The sequence below is a fragment of the Lagenorhynchus albirostris genome, chromosome X, assembly GCF_949774975.1.
Source record: "Lagenorhynchus albirostris chromosome X, mLagAlb1.1, whole genome shotgun sequence".
NCBI lineage: Eukaryota > Metazoa > Chordata > Mammalia > Artiodactyla > Delphinidae > Lagenorhynchus > Lagenorhynchus albirostris.
The window spans coordinates 118,908,535-118,924,615 of record NC_083116.1 but is presented as its reverse complement, the minus strand read 5'-3'; the positions used below and the strand labels follow the sequence as shown (position 1 = coordinate 118,924,615).

The window sequence follows — 16,081 nt, the reverse complement described above, 5'->3', positions numbered from 1 at the left end:
TTTGTTGTTCCTTTTAGAACTCCTTCAGGAACGTAGTGATTCATGGATGTGATAAGGGTAGCTAAGATCAAAATCTTCTGGGAAATTTTCCTTAATAAAATGAATTCCCTTGCAGTCAGCTTTTTAAAAACTGCAAGGTTTTACAGCAGGTCTCATTTCCTTTCCAACCCACATGAAATTTGAAAGTGTCGGTGGGAAACTAAATCCTTGCGATGAAGAAGCTTCTAAGTGCTTGCTGGTAATAATGAGAGACAGGAGAATTAAAGAGAATAAGTACTTGAACAAAGTAAACAAATAGTCATTTGCATAAGAAATTTCTCTGCCCTCTCACATGCCAGCCTTAAGAGACTTCAACACCAAACAGTGATCCACTCTATAACAATTGTAAATGATGGGCATTTCCATCAGAAGGACTACAGAAAATACATCCTCATATTCTAATTTAAAACTTCAGGCATGGATTGATAATCTTAAGTGGAATGTCCAATGAAAACAAGAAGAACAATAAAATCCCACAGAGGTGGTGGCAGAAGGAGGCTCCGACCTGGTTTAGCTCCAGTCGCGCCAGGGGCTGGCTGGATGGCCCTGGCAGGTTGCTTAACCTCTCTGCACTCGGGTCTCCCTCTCCATAAAGTAGGGATAACATCACCTGCCTTGTAAGTTACATAAGGCACGTAGAGTCCCTAGCAAGGGGTCTGGTGAGAAGCATCTAGTGAGTGCACACTCAATGTCCACTGCTTGCCTTCTTTCTGGGTCCAGGTAACATGCTACAGTGGTCAAAGAAGCCTTTCCCAACTTCAGTACTCCTCCCTGCTCGGGACTTCTGAAGTACCTGAACAGTTGAGAGACAGAAAAGGAAAGGGACAGAGAAAAGGAATTTGAAGTAGAAGAACAGTGACGTGGACTAAAATGGAACAAACAGTAGGAAAGTTAGAAGAAGAGTAAGTAGTTCGGGTTATCTGGAGCCTAAAGTACACAGATTGGAAAAGGTAGGTTCTAGAAAACGATGCTACCATTTTTAGAGTATCCTGAACACACTAAGCATTCAATAACGAGGATGGTTTATCTAACAAATTATTGTCACATGTGCTGCACAGCCAGTCACCAGTAGTGAGGGGGCACTGGGCCATTCTTCCTCAGAGGAGGGAGAAAGCAGAATGCTACTCAACAGTGGGCTGCCTGCCTTTCCCAGAGCGTCTAACCCAGAAGCTGCAACAAGAGACACCCCAGGAAGGGAGCAAGGACGCCAGGAAGCACACTACTGGTAGATCTGGTAGGCTCCGAACACGACATCATTTTATGGCAGGTTCACTCTAATAGGCCCCAAAATGATTAGTATTATAAGCAATCTAGTTTTTCATGCACTTTATACTTAGTGCATATTATTTCTATTTAGCTGCATATTTATTTCAAAGGAGAGAGGACAAGGAGAGCAAATAAAATGGGTCTCAAGTTATATCTTTGTATGCTTACAGTCGACAAAGAGACATTAGCTCACCACAATCACCACAAAAGTTTTCAAAAATGAAGAGCCCACTTACTTGCCAGTTCAACGATCTCCATCCGCTCCCCGTCGACATCCTGACCTACAAAACTTAAGTCATTATGCTCAAGTTGGTTGATCAGGCTAGGATTCACCTGGAAAAACAAGAAATGAAGTGTCTTTGGACAGCAGAGCAATACAGACGTATCAGCTTATGAAAATGTCCTCCACCAACTGGGTGGATTTTCCATTTCGGTGATGCTCTAACTAGGAGTTAATTTCTATTTATATTCAAATCTCAAAGCCTATTTTTAAATTCATGATGAACCTGAGAAATAGTTGGATCACAGCCCTTACATTTGGGAGGCCCACCTTCTACTGTCCAAAGATGAGTTTCAAAAAAAAGCAGGGAAGATGGCGGAAGAGTAAGACGCGGAGATCACCTTCCTCCCCAAAGATGAGTTTCAAAAAGTAGGACTGTGAGACTACATCAAACTAAAAACTTTCTACACAGCGAAGGAAACCATCATCAAAACAAAAAGGCGGGGAATTCCCTGGCGGTCCAGTGCTTAGGACTCCACACTTCCACTGCAGGGGCATGGGTTCAATCTCTGCTTGGGGAACTGAAGTCCCGCAAGCCACGCAGCATGACCAAAACAAACAAACAAACAAGACAAGGCAAGCTACTGAATAGGAGAAGTTATTTGCAAATCACGTATCTGATAAGGGGTTAATATCCAAAATATATAAGGAACTCATACACCTCAACACCAAAAAAAAAAAAAAATTAAAAAATGGGTAGAGGATCTGAATGGACCTTTTTCCAAAGAAGACATACAGATGGCCAAAAGGTACATTTAAAGATATTCAACATCACTAATTATCAAGAAAATGTAAATCAAAACCACAATGAGCTATCACCTCATATCTGTGAGAAAGGCTATCATCAAAAATACAAGGAATAACAAATGTGGGAAAGGATGTAGAGAAAAGTCCTACAATGCTGGTGGGACTGTAAATTGGTACAGCCACTAAGGAAAACAGCATGGAGACTCCTCAAAAGATTAAGAGTAGAACTACCATATGACCTAGCTATTCCACTTCTGGGTACCTATCCAAAGAACGTGAAAACGCTAATTCAAAAAGATGTTCACTGCAGCATTATTTACAATAGCCATGATATGGAAACAACGTAAGTGTCCACTGATGGATAAAGAAGATGTGAGATTATATATATATGTATATATATAGCAGTTGAACTGTTACTGGTTCACAAGTGGGCAGGTAATCTAAATTGACCCAATCAGGTTTAGGAGAGATGCATGTTGCCTCACTTGCCACTGGCAGCCATCTTACAACTATGAGGGAGACCAGCCTAAGGACAAGGCAGACACACAGAAAAGGGTAGGGCCAAGGGACTCCTAGACAAAGCCAAGAGCCCTGATTGTACCATGCCTGGAGCCCGCCAAGCCTCTGGACTACCTGTTACCTGAGATAACAAATTTCCTTATTGCTTAGGCTGGTATCAGTGAATAATGAGCAGCAATTTTGACTCTTCACAGTCAAAAGCAATGTAATTGGTACACCAAGTAATCCCTGAACAGACAATTTGCATTTTAGGGAACGTAGGCTTCTCATGCAGCAATCTCAACAATAACTCCTCTTCATCATGCGACACTAAGCTTCATGCTCAATGTAGCTTCCAAGAGGCTCCCAAACCAAGAGTCCATCATGTGATACCCAGAGCCACATCCCTATCCCGAGAGGCATTTGGTTCAGAAGATGCAAGTACCCTTTTCCCAACTCTGCCAAAATAAAGGGCAGGAGGTTCAGGATAAGGATAACAACTTTATCTCGGTCTAAGAGACAGCAGTTAGGGTAACAGAGAGCCCTGAAATGTCCCGTGTGCAGATACTTAAAGATTTTGCCTTTGGAAAGCCAAGACCAGAGTCTCCCCACCCCTACCCGCCTCCTCCGGGAAATCTGACACTTCTCCCCTGAGCCCTATGGACACCAGGCCGGACAGCTTCTCCAGACGCCCGCTTGTGATCACTGGGGTTCCTCACACTAAGCTTCTATATTCCACAGTAATTCAGTGTAACAGCCATACCTCATACCGATGTCTGTGTCTTTCTTCTATAAAAGGAACGTCACCATAAAGTTTCCCTGCAAAGATATGAAAGTGAAATGAATATTGTAGTAATCAGCTTTGGAACCACATCCACGGCATCTGTGTGGGGGAAATCTCTTTGATCTCTATCCGTCTATCAGAGGCCTAAAAATGAACCAGACTCTAGATAGTAATCTCGATTTTCCTTTCCTATAGGACAGCCATAGCTTCTTTGAAACCCTGAAGCAATTCTCAAGTAAGCCGTCAGCAGTGCACAGAGGGAAGCCCACCATGGACTGCAGCAGAGGCCCTCCTTTCAGACGCCTGCCTGCAGAACGGAGAGCCCCAGTGACATCGGCACCATCACCACTGTGCAGATTCACAACGGGGCTCATGTTACAAAAGAAGAAAATGAAACCAAGGGAAGGGAAACGAAACCAAAGGACTTGCCCAAAGCCCCGCCCCGCTGGCCATGCCGTCCTGTCTGGAGCCCAGGCCTCCTCACTCCCGGCCCAACGCATTCTGCACTACACCAGCCGCCTCTTCTTTCGCACGTGTGGTACTGGCCACACTGGTTTACACCCCACCTTAAAAATATGACTATCCTTTGACTAAAATTTGACCTCTAAGAATTTACTCCAGAAAACAAAAACGAGGACAGAGATGTAACCACTAAGATGTGACCTGCTGCGTTATTAGCAGGGGACAATCGGAAGCCAGCATCACCTCAGGAACGGAGGGCTGCTGGCAGGAATGAGAGCACATCTCCACCCACAGTTCTCAACCAGGGGTGTGTGGCAGAGAATCACACGCGCAGCTGCTTAGACAGGCCCGTGTCGCAGCGGGGGCCGCAGCCCAGGGCAGCATCTCGGGCACAGCCTGTCTGGCGATGGACACGGGGGCCAGTGGGACGCCCAGTGACCCCAGTGTGAGGTGGAGAGGAGCGGGGTCTGTCACCAGACACCTCTCAAGAACACAGGGCCCATGGAGCACGTAGAGAAGCAGGATGGCCAAGTGGGTCACAGCACTGGAGCAGGCACAGGGGCCGACGACTATTCCCTCCGCACCGGCTCTCAGCACGCAGACCCCAGGCTCACAGCCAGGGGACGGGAAGACCTGCCGACAGCGCTGGAACACATCGCCGAACCCCAGCAGAATCAGGAGCAGGGCTCGAGTCCACAGGCAGGGGATTGCCAGACTCTCCAAGGTGTCATCAGGCCGCGGAACAGGATGTTTCAACCAAGAGACCGAATGTCTCACATCTCGCTTGAGCTTCTGACTTGGATACAGAAAACTCAAACTGGCTGTATTCTCCATGACTAAGTGTGATCAATTATCATGACTGAACTTCTACTTGCAATCCTGTGCATACAAACTGAGTTCCCTGGTGGCGATGTTAATGACAGCGAGTATTTAGGTATGTGCCTTGGAAGAAAAATGGGCATAGTGGGGGCAGGGAGCTCCTTTGAGAGAACTCCAACATGCCACTGCCAGGGGGTCATTCAAGACAGAGCCCTTTGTACTCAAACTATCGGTTCATAAAAATGAAAGAAAAAACGGAAGATGATAGCACAATAATGCCCAGTTGGAAAAAATGGAAACACTTATACCCTGAAGTTACAAGAAAAAGCAGTTGAAACATCTGGACCTAACTTTGAGAGGATTCTGATTCTCCTCTGACCTCTAACTTTGTCATTGATCTTTTCCTCCTAGAGTCCAAAATGTCTTCTCTCCTTCCTTCATTAGGACAGATGACTAAGCAAATCCAATAACAGAGCCTGCCAATACTAATAGAGATGGTGACAAAAATGGCAAAAACCTCCAAATTAGGATATAAGGAATTATATTGAGGAATTATATCTGAGTCATCGGGACTAGCAGGATATTGCACGAACTTTTGACCCTGAAATCCCAGAAGTGACAGGAAGAGGGGAGGTATAGTGACTCTGGAGCCAGAATGCCTGGCTTTAAATTCCACTACACCATGTAATGGATGTGTGACTTGGGCAAATTACTGCACCTCTCTGCCTCAGCTTCCTCATCTGTAAAATGGGGGTGATGACAGTCTCTACTTCATAGCGTTGTTGTGAGGACTGAATAAATCAAAACATGTGAAACACTTAAAACAGTAAGTAAGCCATGTGACTGGTATTGTTATCTCTAGACTATGAAATCCAAACAGAAAGAATGGAAGCTAGAACATAAGTTGTACAAGATAATAGACAAGATAGGGACCCATCCCCTCAGTTCTTGAGACCAGTGTCTAGCATATAAGCAGGTACTCAATACATATTTGTTTAATGAATGAAGCATATATATGGGGCAGGGGGCGTACGTGGTACACGATGAAACATGTTTTCAGAACTTTGGAAATGTTGTTTTGTGCATTCAAAATCTTTCTTAATCACTGACAAATCTATCAAGAATGAATTTATGAAATTAATCCATTGCCATATCCATGAAAAAAGAAAAAAAATTAAATTTCCATTAAAACTATATGTTGAGAATCAGCTCAGAGTGTTACCAGATGAAAACACCTTAAAATCAAAAACTAAGAATTCTCACTGTAGGGTCGCCCTGGCCCCAGGAATTCTGATTTCGACGCTCTCAGGAGAGTGCCCAGGCACGTGGGTTTTTACAAAGCACCAAGTGACTCCCTGTGCATTCCTCGTCAGTAACCACTGAGCCACAGTATCACTGAACGTGCTGTTGGGGGGACAATCAATGACAAGCGAGATGCTGGATGCAGCTGGACGCAGACTGTATCCAGCTGTGGACTGAAAAGACTAAGGGGTAGATATGCCATGTCGTTAGGAGCGCTTCTCTGGACGGATTTATTGAGCACACGTGCCATGTGGTAAGCCTAGGCACAGGGGACATCCTTAATGATGACAAAGTGACATGGTCTTCCTTCCTGTCCTAGTCTTTTTGGAGACAAAATAAAATGCAACAGAGATTAACTGCACATAAGCTTAATGTTCACTTAAGAAGCACGTAGCAGCAAAGCTTTAGAGAAAGACACCTGATAAGGTCTTAGGACCTACAAAATACTCTCAGTGTAGGCAGCAAGACACCAACAATGCATATAACAGCATCGTCGGAAACAAAAACCCTACCGAATTACACCTTCTCCTTCTCTAATTCGCTACTGGGTAGATTCTGTCTCATATATAGTATATATTTAACCCACTAACGGTCTTACCAATCCCCACCCTCCTGTTAATAATCCTAGCGTCTGAACCTGAACCTTTCTCTTTCCTTTTCAGAGCAAAAATTTCCCCCACAAAAAGCTATACAAGCTAGAAGGTGGAAACAACCCAAATGTCCGTGGACAGGTGAATGGATAAACAAAAATGGTATATACATGCAATGGAATATTATGCAGCCTTAAAAAGGAAGGAAACCCTGACACATGCTACCATATGGATGAACCTTAAGGACTTTATGCTAAATGAAATGTCAGCCACAAAAAGCAAATGCTACATGACTCCACGTATATGAGGCACCCAAGAGTCATCAAATTCTTGGTGAGAGAAAGCAGAATGGTGGTTTCCAGGGGCTGGGGGAAGAGGAATCAGGAGTTGTCGTTTAATGGGTAAAATGTCTTAGTTTTGCAAGATGAAAAAGTTCGGGAGATCAGCTGCACAACAATGTGAATATACTTAACACTTCTGAATTGTACACATAGAAATGGTTAAGATCACAAATTTTATGTTATGTGTGTTTTACAACTAAAATTTTAAAAAGTAAAAGGTAAACAGCCCCATTCTTGCCGCCACCACTCCCTCTTCCTCTGACTCCCCCTTTATCTAACACCCCATCCCCACCCTTTGCAACCCAGCTTTCATTCCTGTCATTTTACTGAACAACCCAGCAGATCTGTCCTCAGTGAGGACTGGAGTAACGCCCCCATCCCCCATCTGTGACCTCTGCTCCTCTCTGGACTCCCCTTGCCCCGCCTCCCTGACCTGCGGCCTCCACTGGGGACGGCCGCCCACGCTTACACCCTCCCTTCCTCTCCCACCTTCACTCCCCGGGAAGCCGTCAGCCTTACGCTCCCATTTTACACCTCCCGATCCTCACCTTTCACCGGGCCTCCACATTTCCCATTTCCAGGGGGCCAGAAGAAATCACCCGTAGTGTGCAATAAAGCTAAAATCACTACTTGATGGGCTTCATTACCTCTCTCTCAGAATACCTGCTGTGCTTTTGCACAAATATCTTTTAACTGCTGCACCCGTGTCTTAATTTGACTCACTTTTAAGACTGCCCAGAACCTTGCCCTGTACTAATTAGGTATTATAGGAGCTAGAGCTCTCTTTGTATGTGCAAGGATTTGCTGGTGTTTGTCTAGAGATCCCAAGAGGCTGCCCAGAGTGCAGATTTTTGGTGTATTTGGCTTGCACAGTGTCGGCAGACACACAGTTATTAATTTTTAAATATGTTGCCAACATTTAAGAATCAGAAGATTTCTCATAAAACTCTAGATTTCCAGATTCTCTTAAAAATTTAGAAGACTGGCAACAGTGAATCAATCCACAGTCCTTCATGCAACTATCAGCTACAGCAGTTACTCCTTTGATGGGTCAAGTGCTTGTCAATTTGCCCCAGGCCCCACCATTCCCTATGGCCTCTCTAACTCTGAGGCCCACTGTTAACTGCCATTGATTGTTGAGCTCAAGCCATGGCATTTCTCACACTTGGCTGTGTAACTCGTTCACATTCCCAACCGGGGCCTACTGGCCCAGCTGCTCAGTCCAAGGTTGATACAGGGTCCTTCCTCAAGTCAAGCACCTGATTTCCACTGGCTTTCAGAAGCCAGGGGTGGGCTCTTCACTCCCTGTTCTCCTCCACAAGACACTCCTCCTGAAACCTGCGGAAGCCTGTCTTGGGGCTCTCAGTGCGAGGAGGCTCAGCTCTGGGAGCTGTTTGGGGGTTTCTGTCCCCTCTGATTAAGGTCCAGCCATTTGGCAGAGTGAGGTGGTCAGGAGTTCGGGCTCTGAAATCAGCTCAGTGACTGTCTAACAAGTGACTTTGCCATGCTACGACACCGTTCTTGCGTGCAAAATGCGGCTGGGTCCCAGGGGTGTTGACAGGCATAACTGAAAAGATGCCCATCGTGTCCTAGTGACCGATACTTAGAAAGTGCACGGTCCGGTATCTTTCTCCTTCTCCATCTTTTACTTTTGGATTTTAGCAGATCATTCCTTTAATTTTTAGAAAACATCTCATTTCTTTTAAGTATCTAAACTCCTCCCCTTACCCTAATTTTATTTTTCATGTTCTGCTTTTATCTCAATTTTCTATTATGAAAATGTTAATTTTCTAGTTTAAAAATGCTAGTCCTTCCCTTTAACTCTGCACTGCAGGGTCACATGTTTTTCCATTGCTTGTATCTCCTTTTATTCCCACCCCCACCCCCCCTTTTAGTATTCTCATCGCATTTTTTTAAACTCTTTTCTTAGATTTTCTGCGTTCTTCTGCTAGACCATATTAGCAGGTTGGGGAGCCAGGAAACCAGAAGGGAGGGGCTTGAGAGAACCTGCAAGACAAAGGGGCTGCCTGCCCCCCACCCTTCGGCTCACCTCTCCTCCCCAGCCACTGGCCCCGTGAGAGCCCATTCTTAACACAGGCCACTAACTGAAGTTTATCCCGAGCTCTGAGAGAATCACAGGTCAATACGATAAACCCTCCCCAGTCACGATCGCAGCGTCGCACTGGAATAGTGCTTTCCTGTGCCAGGTGCCGTTCTAAGGACCCACGTGCATAGCTGATTTAGCCCTCACAAGGCCCCCACAAGGTAGCAGCTCTTCTGATGTCCATTTTCTAGATGCATAACTGAGGGTGAGCAGCTACACAGCCAGCGACTGAGAGCTGGGGATGGGGCGGTGTGACTCCAGGGGCTGGGTTGTAACCACCTCCCAAGTTCCCACAGGTGAAGTGCTCAGGACAGAGCTGGTCCAGTAAGGGGGATATAAATGCTTTAACCCCTTACAATTAAAGGAGCTATGTCCCAGACCTGTGAGCCCCCATATCCACGAATACACTTTGCTGGGAAAGCCCCAGCAAAAGGCAAGAAGCAGCCGGGGAGAGAGGGACCCCCAGTGTGGGCTGTCCACGGGGAGGCTGGCCCACTCCTCTCCCGAGGCCCATCACGCTCCTTTCAAACTCCTGTCTCAGCGCAACATGTTACCGTGGCACAGACCTTCTGGGTCCCTAACTCCCTAGTGATCTCTTTCAAACTGTTTTATAAATCACCTCATTAACCCAGCCAAGGTTTTTTGTGCGGCTGGTTTTTTCCTCAAACTTCCTAACAATCTAATCACACAAGGAACTAGAAGCTGTTTCTGTCTATCAACGCTTGGATAAGAGATAAGAAAGCACAAGCAGTTTTTCTAGCCTGAAAATTTCTTCCCCTTGTCCGCCTGTCTTTCAGTTCTTTCAAATGTGAGATTAAACCACTCTGCATTTCCAATGCCTTGAATTTTACCCAGATCCTTAATACGGGGACTCACTCAATACCTTCCTAATTGGCCTCTTGCCTCTGTCCTCTCAAAACAAAAACCTCTTTCTCTTACAGTAAAGCAGAACCAAGCTTTCAGTCAAGTCCTTCTCCTTATTATGAGGAAATGCAGACAAGGTCCCCAAAAGGAACTAAGTCTTTTCCTAAACTATTCAATTTTCACCTGCTGCGTCCAGACAGCTTCGCTGGCCTCCTGCAGCCTAGACTCTGCCACACTCACTAGCAGCTGGCGTCACCCTGAGGAGCTCTTCCCAGCCTCCTCTGCCAGCGGACGTCTGCCAGCATCAACTCACTGTCCCCATGTCGCCTGCCCTGCGGATGAGGGTCACGTCAGAACTCTGATGGGAAATCACCAGGACCTGGTCTCCAGCCGTGCACACTGCACAGCAGGGGGCTCCTAATTCCTTCCAATACATCATGCTGCATCCGCCACTGGACCGGACACCCCTGGAGGGCAAAACAGCATCCACTCACCTTTAACGACCCCACGGCCCAGCCCCACCGTGCTCAGGGGCTGGCCCTCTCCCTCCTCTGCTTCCCCGAGTGCAAGGGTGCTGGTTTGGAGGGCAGAGTCACGCGGATTGCATACACCGTTTGGGACTGCTTTAAACTGGGTTTACTCTAGCGTTCCTACCAGCGCACACCCACACCAGACTGCGCAGTATTCAAACACGCTACCTGAATGGTCCCAATAATGTGTTCCTGCCGCTGGTGGCAGTTCGGTTCAAAGACCACACTTGGCACAGACAAAACAGGCTTCTTTTCCTGGATGTCTTAGCAACATACTTGGGACCTGACCAAAAAAATTAAGCCAGGGACCTATAATATTTTGGACACACTATTCAAAAGGCTGTCAGCTGTCCCCTGAATGAGCTCTGAACCTTGCCTGTATTGCTTTGTACTTCAGTATGTTCCCAGCTCTCACACTCAGTTGAGAGCCACAAGCAAAACAATAAAGTTTCTGAAGTCTTAAAACTCTCTCATACCAAAGTTCCTCGGTGCTCTCCCTGGCTCCCCTCTCACCTGAGCCTGACCCCCTCCATCTCTAGCCACACCTCAATCTAGATCTCTCACTCTTCAAAGCACCCCATTTAAGACTTAACTGCTAATGTAAAATAGATAGCTAGTGGGAAGCAGCGGCATAGCACAGGGAGATCAGCTCCGTGCTTTGTGACCACCTAGAGGGGTGGGATAAGGAGGGTGGGAGGGAGGGAGACGCAAGAGGGAGGAGATATGGGGATATATGTATATGTACAGCTGATTCACTTTGTTATACAGCAGAAACTAACACACCATTGTAAAGCAATTATACTCCAATAAAGATGTTTAAAAAAAAAAAAAGACTTAACTGCTTTGTACCATATCCCCCTGCTTTTCAAAAGTCATCTAATGAGTTAATCAACCAAGTAATGGTATCACTATAAGTAGACAAGTCCTACCATCTACATTCCCAGATAAAATGTGTGTGGTTTGTAAACTGAGGTGTAATTTACATGCAGTAAAATATACACATCTGAGGTGTTTGACAAGTTTCACAATCCTGAAATGTGTGTTTAAAGAGTCCCGTTTTGGAGAGTGATCGTAACGGTGGGCTGTGGAGCCAGGGCCACGTGTTCCAGTAGAAGACTAGAAACAATGTGAGAAGAGCAGCCGAGGCCTGTCCCCCGCACCCACCCATGGCGAGCTGTTCCACCTGTGGGCCCTCCTGGGACCCTGTGGGCCCCACAGGGTTCCACCTGTGGGCTCAGGTGAACAGTACAAAGGCTGGACCAAACGGCTTCTGAAAGCCGTCTTGGCCTTACTCTGTCACTAAATAGGGTATTTAGGCAGGCAAGTGGACAAGTGGGGAGATGTCCTTGAACGCTCCCCAGGAGGGTAGCAGCCTTGCAGCCTTGGCCTCTTGCTTCAGCCTGTGCTTCTTTTGTTTAGACGGGGTTTCTGTAAGCCGTGGCAACCCCAAGGCAGAACAGGATTCCCCTGTCTTTGTTCAGCTCTGGAACTAAGAATGGTTTTCACATTTTCAGATGGTTAAAAAAAAACAAAAGAAAAAGAATGTTTCATGATGCATGAAAATTACATGAAATTCACATTTCAGTGTCCATAAATAAAGGTTCATTGGAACACAACCATGCTCGTTCACTTGCATATTTGCCTATTGCTGCTTTCACGCTACAACACAGAGTTGAGTAGTTGCATCAGAGACCATATGGCTCCAAAACTGAAAATATTTACTATCTGGCCCCTTACAGAAAAAGCTTACCAACCCTTGCTTTAGACCATCTAGGTAAGAGACTCTGGGCTGGTATACCTCTCTCTTCCCATATTAAGTGCTGGTGGAGACTTCAGACATGGGTGGTATACAAACAAGTAAACCAACATCTGGAAAGGGGAAATTTCCACTTTGTAGAAATGAAAACAAATGCAAATTAAAGTACAATAATACAAGGCCCTTTTTGTTCTTGTTAATAGAAAAAGAAGAAAAATAATAAAAATATTAGCAAAAAGACTAGAGAAAGCAAGGACACGACACTACAGTTAACATCATTATGAACTGGTTCACCTTTTCTTTCAAACAATCCAGCAGAATTATCAGTTGTAAAAGTGTTCATACCCTTTGACATAATAGTCTGACTCCTGGAAATCTATCCTAAAGAAACAATCAAAAGAACAAAAGAACACTGGGTCAAAATGTTCACATCAGCATTTTTCTAACAAAATGACAGAAACAACCTGAAATGCTTAGCAAATGGAAATGAATCAGTATATTATGGTTCCTTAACTCAATTAAATATATGTCCAAATAATAGACATGAAGACTAAATACATGAAAAAGTTTGCTACTATAACAGACTATATAAAAACTAAGGATGATAGGGACTTCCCTGGTGGACCCGTGGTTAAGACTCCACACTTCCACTGCAGGGGGCCCGGGGTTCAATCCCCGGTCGGGAAACTAAGATCCTGCATGCCACGTGGTGTGGCAAAAAAAAAAAAAAAACAACTAAGGTTGATAGATAAAGTTTAGAAAAGACCATGAAAACTTAAAAAGAAAAAGTTTAGAAAAACAAGGAATGGAGTACTGACACATGCTATAATGTACACATACGTTTAAACATTATGCTAAATGAAAGAAGCCAAACACAAATGCCAGAGATCATACCATTCTATCTATATGAAATATCCAGAAAAGGCAAAACTATAGATTAAGGTAATGGGCTCAGGGCTGGAGGGGGTGGTGGTGATAGCTAAAGGGAACAGGGTTTCTTTTTGAGGTGATAAAAATGTTCAAAATTTGACTGTGGTGATGGTTGCATAACTCTGTGAGTTGTACACTTTTAACAGATGAATTGTATGGTATGTAAATGACATCTTAATAGAGCTGTTTAAAATTTTTTTTCAAGGCAGGCAAAAGACGTTAATTAAGCAACAAACTTTGGTGTTATGTTTAAGGTTCATAAAAATCATCGATGCTACTTTCAGGTCTACTGTAAAGAAAAACAAATCCTAAATCAGTCTTATTTCCATCAAGACAGGTAAAAATTTTAAATATATTGAACACAATGCTCTTTTTAAAAAGCTTAGTACGATTATAGCTGAATCTTTTACAGTAGATAACAATTTTAAAAGATGAAATTTCTCACTAACCATTTTTGCCTCTTAGACCACTATTTGAACAAAGTTTCAAAGTATTTAGAAACATCTGAAAGCCAAAGAATTGCTGCTAATACCCACAAAGAGAAAAAAATCTTATATTCTTAAAGAAAAAAGTCACTTAAAGAACACTGGCTTCTCACCCAGAGAGAGTAGGGAAATATGTGCACTTTAAAACTTTTCCTTTTTAAATTTCCTTCTTGCTAGGAAGCTTTATATTCCTTAGAAGCTGTTTATCAGCCTTAAAGGAGAACCTCATATTTCTAGTCTTATTCTTCTTTGAGTGAAGAAGGCATTTTTCTAAGGTATTCTTATAACTTCACAGGAATGATGCTGGACGCCCGAGATACCTGGGTTCCCTCCTGTGCATCCGGGACGGGCGGGGTGGGGGGTGGAGGGGGGAAGGTGAGCAGCGCAGGCATCTGTCCCGGCCACTGCTGTACTATCTCCAGAATCGAGCACAGTGCATATGGCGCAGAGCAGGCACTGAGATACATTTATCAAATTGAATTAAGGGTTTTGGGGTTACATTAAGTTATTCTCATATCATATGTTAAGCTATGGAAAAAAGTTCCACGGAAATTAGAATAACCTTGTCGGGACTAGAAGATCAGCAAGTATCAGACAGTGAAGCATGTCGTATTTTCCTTACCCCATGCTGGAGCTACTCGGGGAACAGAGAAATAGACTTCTGAGACATAACTGGCCCCCTTCTCAAGAAGTTCAAAAATTAGCGGCTCAAAGCAGTCAGACATGAAACAGTTAAACAGGGAGCTGGTTTCGATGCAGTGGAGAAAACAGTGGATTGGAAAGAACTGAGCTGGAATCAGGGCTGTCCTGGTACAGGGTCAACCCCAGGAGCATCGGGAAAGCACAAAGCAGCCCACTGGCCAGGGTGTGGCGGAGGGCAAATGAGAAGGGGCATCCATGTGTGTTCTACCAACCCTTTCAGGGAGAGGAATGGGGAAGCAGGAGGACCAGCGAGTGCAGAGGCAGGGAAGGGGCGACAGGGACGGGACGGGAGAGCTCCAGGCGGGCTGTGGCCAGGCACGGCCATGTGAATGATGCCTGCCATGTTATAAAACAAATGATCTGAGAAACTTACTTAATATTGAATTTTCAGTTTTGAAAACAGTTCTTCTTATTCCCAGCCTCATCGTTCCTCCCAAATTGCCAGGGTTGTGTTCCGGCATATCAATCACCTTAGAAAATAAAACAAGTCCGGTTTTGCCATCTTGTAAATACATAATTTCCCACATTTCAAGCTTTACTTTTAGGGGATGCGCACTGGGTAAGGATGTTCCTTAAACAAGAAAATCCGATCGTTCCTTCCAACCTTCCTATTCAAACACGGTCATGCTTTTATACACTCCTCACAGTATGCTGCCTTTTCATCTCTGCTTCTCATCTTTCATTCAAATCACAGGTAAAAAACTTCTCAGGAGCATCTTTATAAGCTCCCTCCTGTCATTAGTCAAAGTGTCAGTTCCAGGCGATGTTCACACTTCACCTTCTGGGACCTTGCGCTTTGGTCTTCACGTCCCTTATAATAACAACCCTCTCCCACCGCCCACTCCACTCCCTAAAGATTTTCCACAAGCAAATCTGTCCATTTTGGAAAAGGATACCAGAAGTACAGTGGTCCCTCAGTATCCAGGGGGACAGGTTCCAGGACCCCTCTGGATAACAAAATCCTTGGACGCTCCAATCCCTTACATAAAGTGGCATAATACAGTCAGCTATCGGTATCTGCGGATGCCGAACCCATGGATACGGAGAGCCAACTGAACTTATTTGCAGAAAATCATTTAGAAGGATTCTTTTTTTTTTTTTTTGGCTATGCCATGCGGCATGCAGGATCTTAGTTCCCCAACCAGGAATCGAACGTGTGTCCCCTGCAGTGGAAGCATGGAGTCTTTAACCACTGGACCACCAGGGAAGCCCCCTAGAAGGGTTACTCTTATTAAAAAAATTAAAGAAAAAAAAAATATATATAATCCATTCTACCACATTCCATAGGTAGAAACCTAAGTGCCACCCTGGATCTCTCCCTCTCCCTCATCTCCAATGTGTCAAGTCCTATCCACTTACCGGCTCTAGACTTCCTGCATCCATCCACAGCTCCCACCACCACCCAAACCACAGCCCCTCACCTGGACTGCGGCCAGAGCTCACCAACTAGACATGCCCCACATTCACATGTCCCCCCAACCCTGCGCACTGCAGGCAGAGTGGTCGTGGTGTTTCTCCTGCTTGAAATCCTTGACTGCCTGGTACTGGCCCAACCTAGCCCTTCAGCCTCACTTCCGGTGAC

General features: G+C 45.0%; 1 protein-coding gene across 12 annotated transcripts in view; it reads right to left on the bottom strand.

The window, feature by feature from the left end:
* CTPS2 (CTP synthase 2) overlaps nucleotides 1-16,081 on the bottom strand; it is a 108,646-nt gene that overhangs the window by 18,000 nt on the left and 74,565 nt on the right. For 7 of the 12 annotated variants that reach the window (XM_060137544.1, XM_060137548.1, XM_060137543.1 and 4 more), the window contains 3 exons: nucleotides 14,873-14,969; nucleotides 3,594-3,649; nucleotides 1,542-1,638 (listed from right to left, as the gene is read on the bottom strand). In XM_060137544.1, the coding sequence (XP_059993527.1) occupies nucleotides 1,542-1,638; nucleotides 3,594-3,649; nucleotides 14,873-14,969 (250 nt within the window). Of the gene's footprint in view, nucleotides 1-742; nucleotides 833-1,541; nucleotides 1,639-3,593; nucleotides 3,650-12,376; nucleotides 12,516-12,676; nucleotides 12,764-14,872; nucleotides 14,970-16,081 lie in introns of those variants that run through there. The other 5 variants (XR_009538437.1, XR_009538436.1, XR_009538438.1 and 2 more) reach the window with 5 other exon arrangements.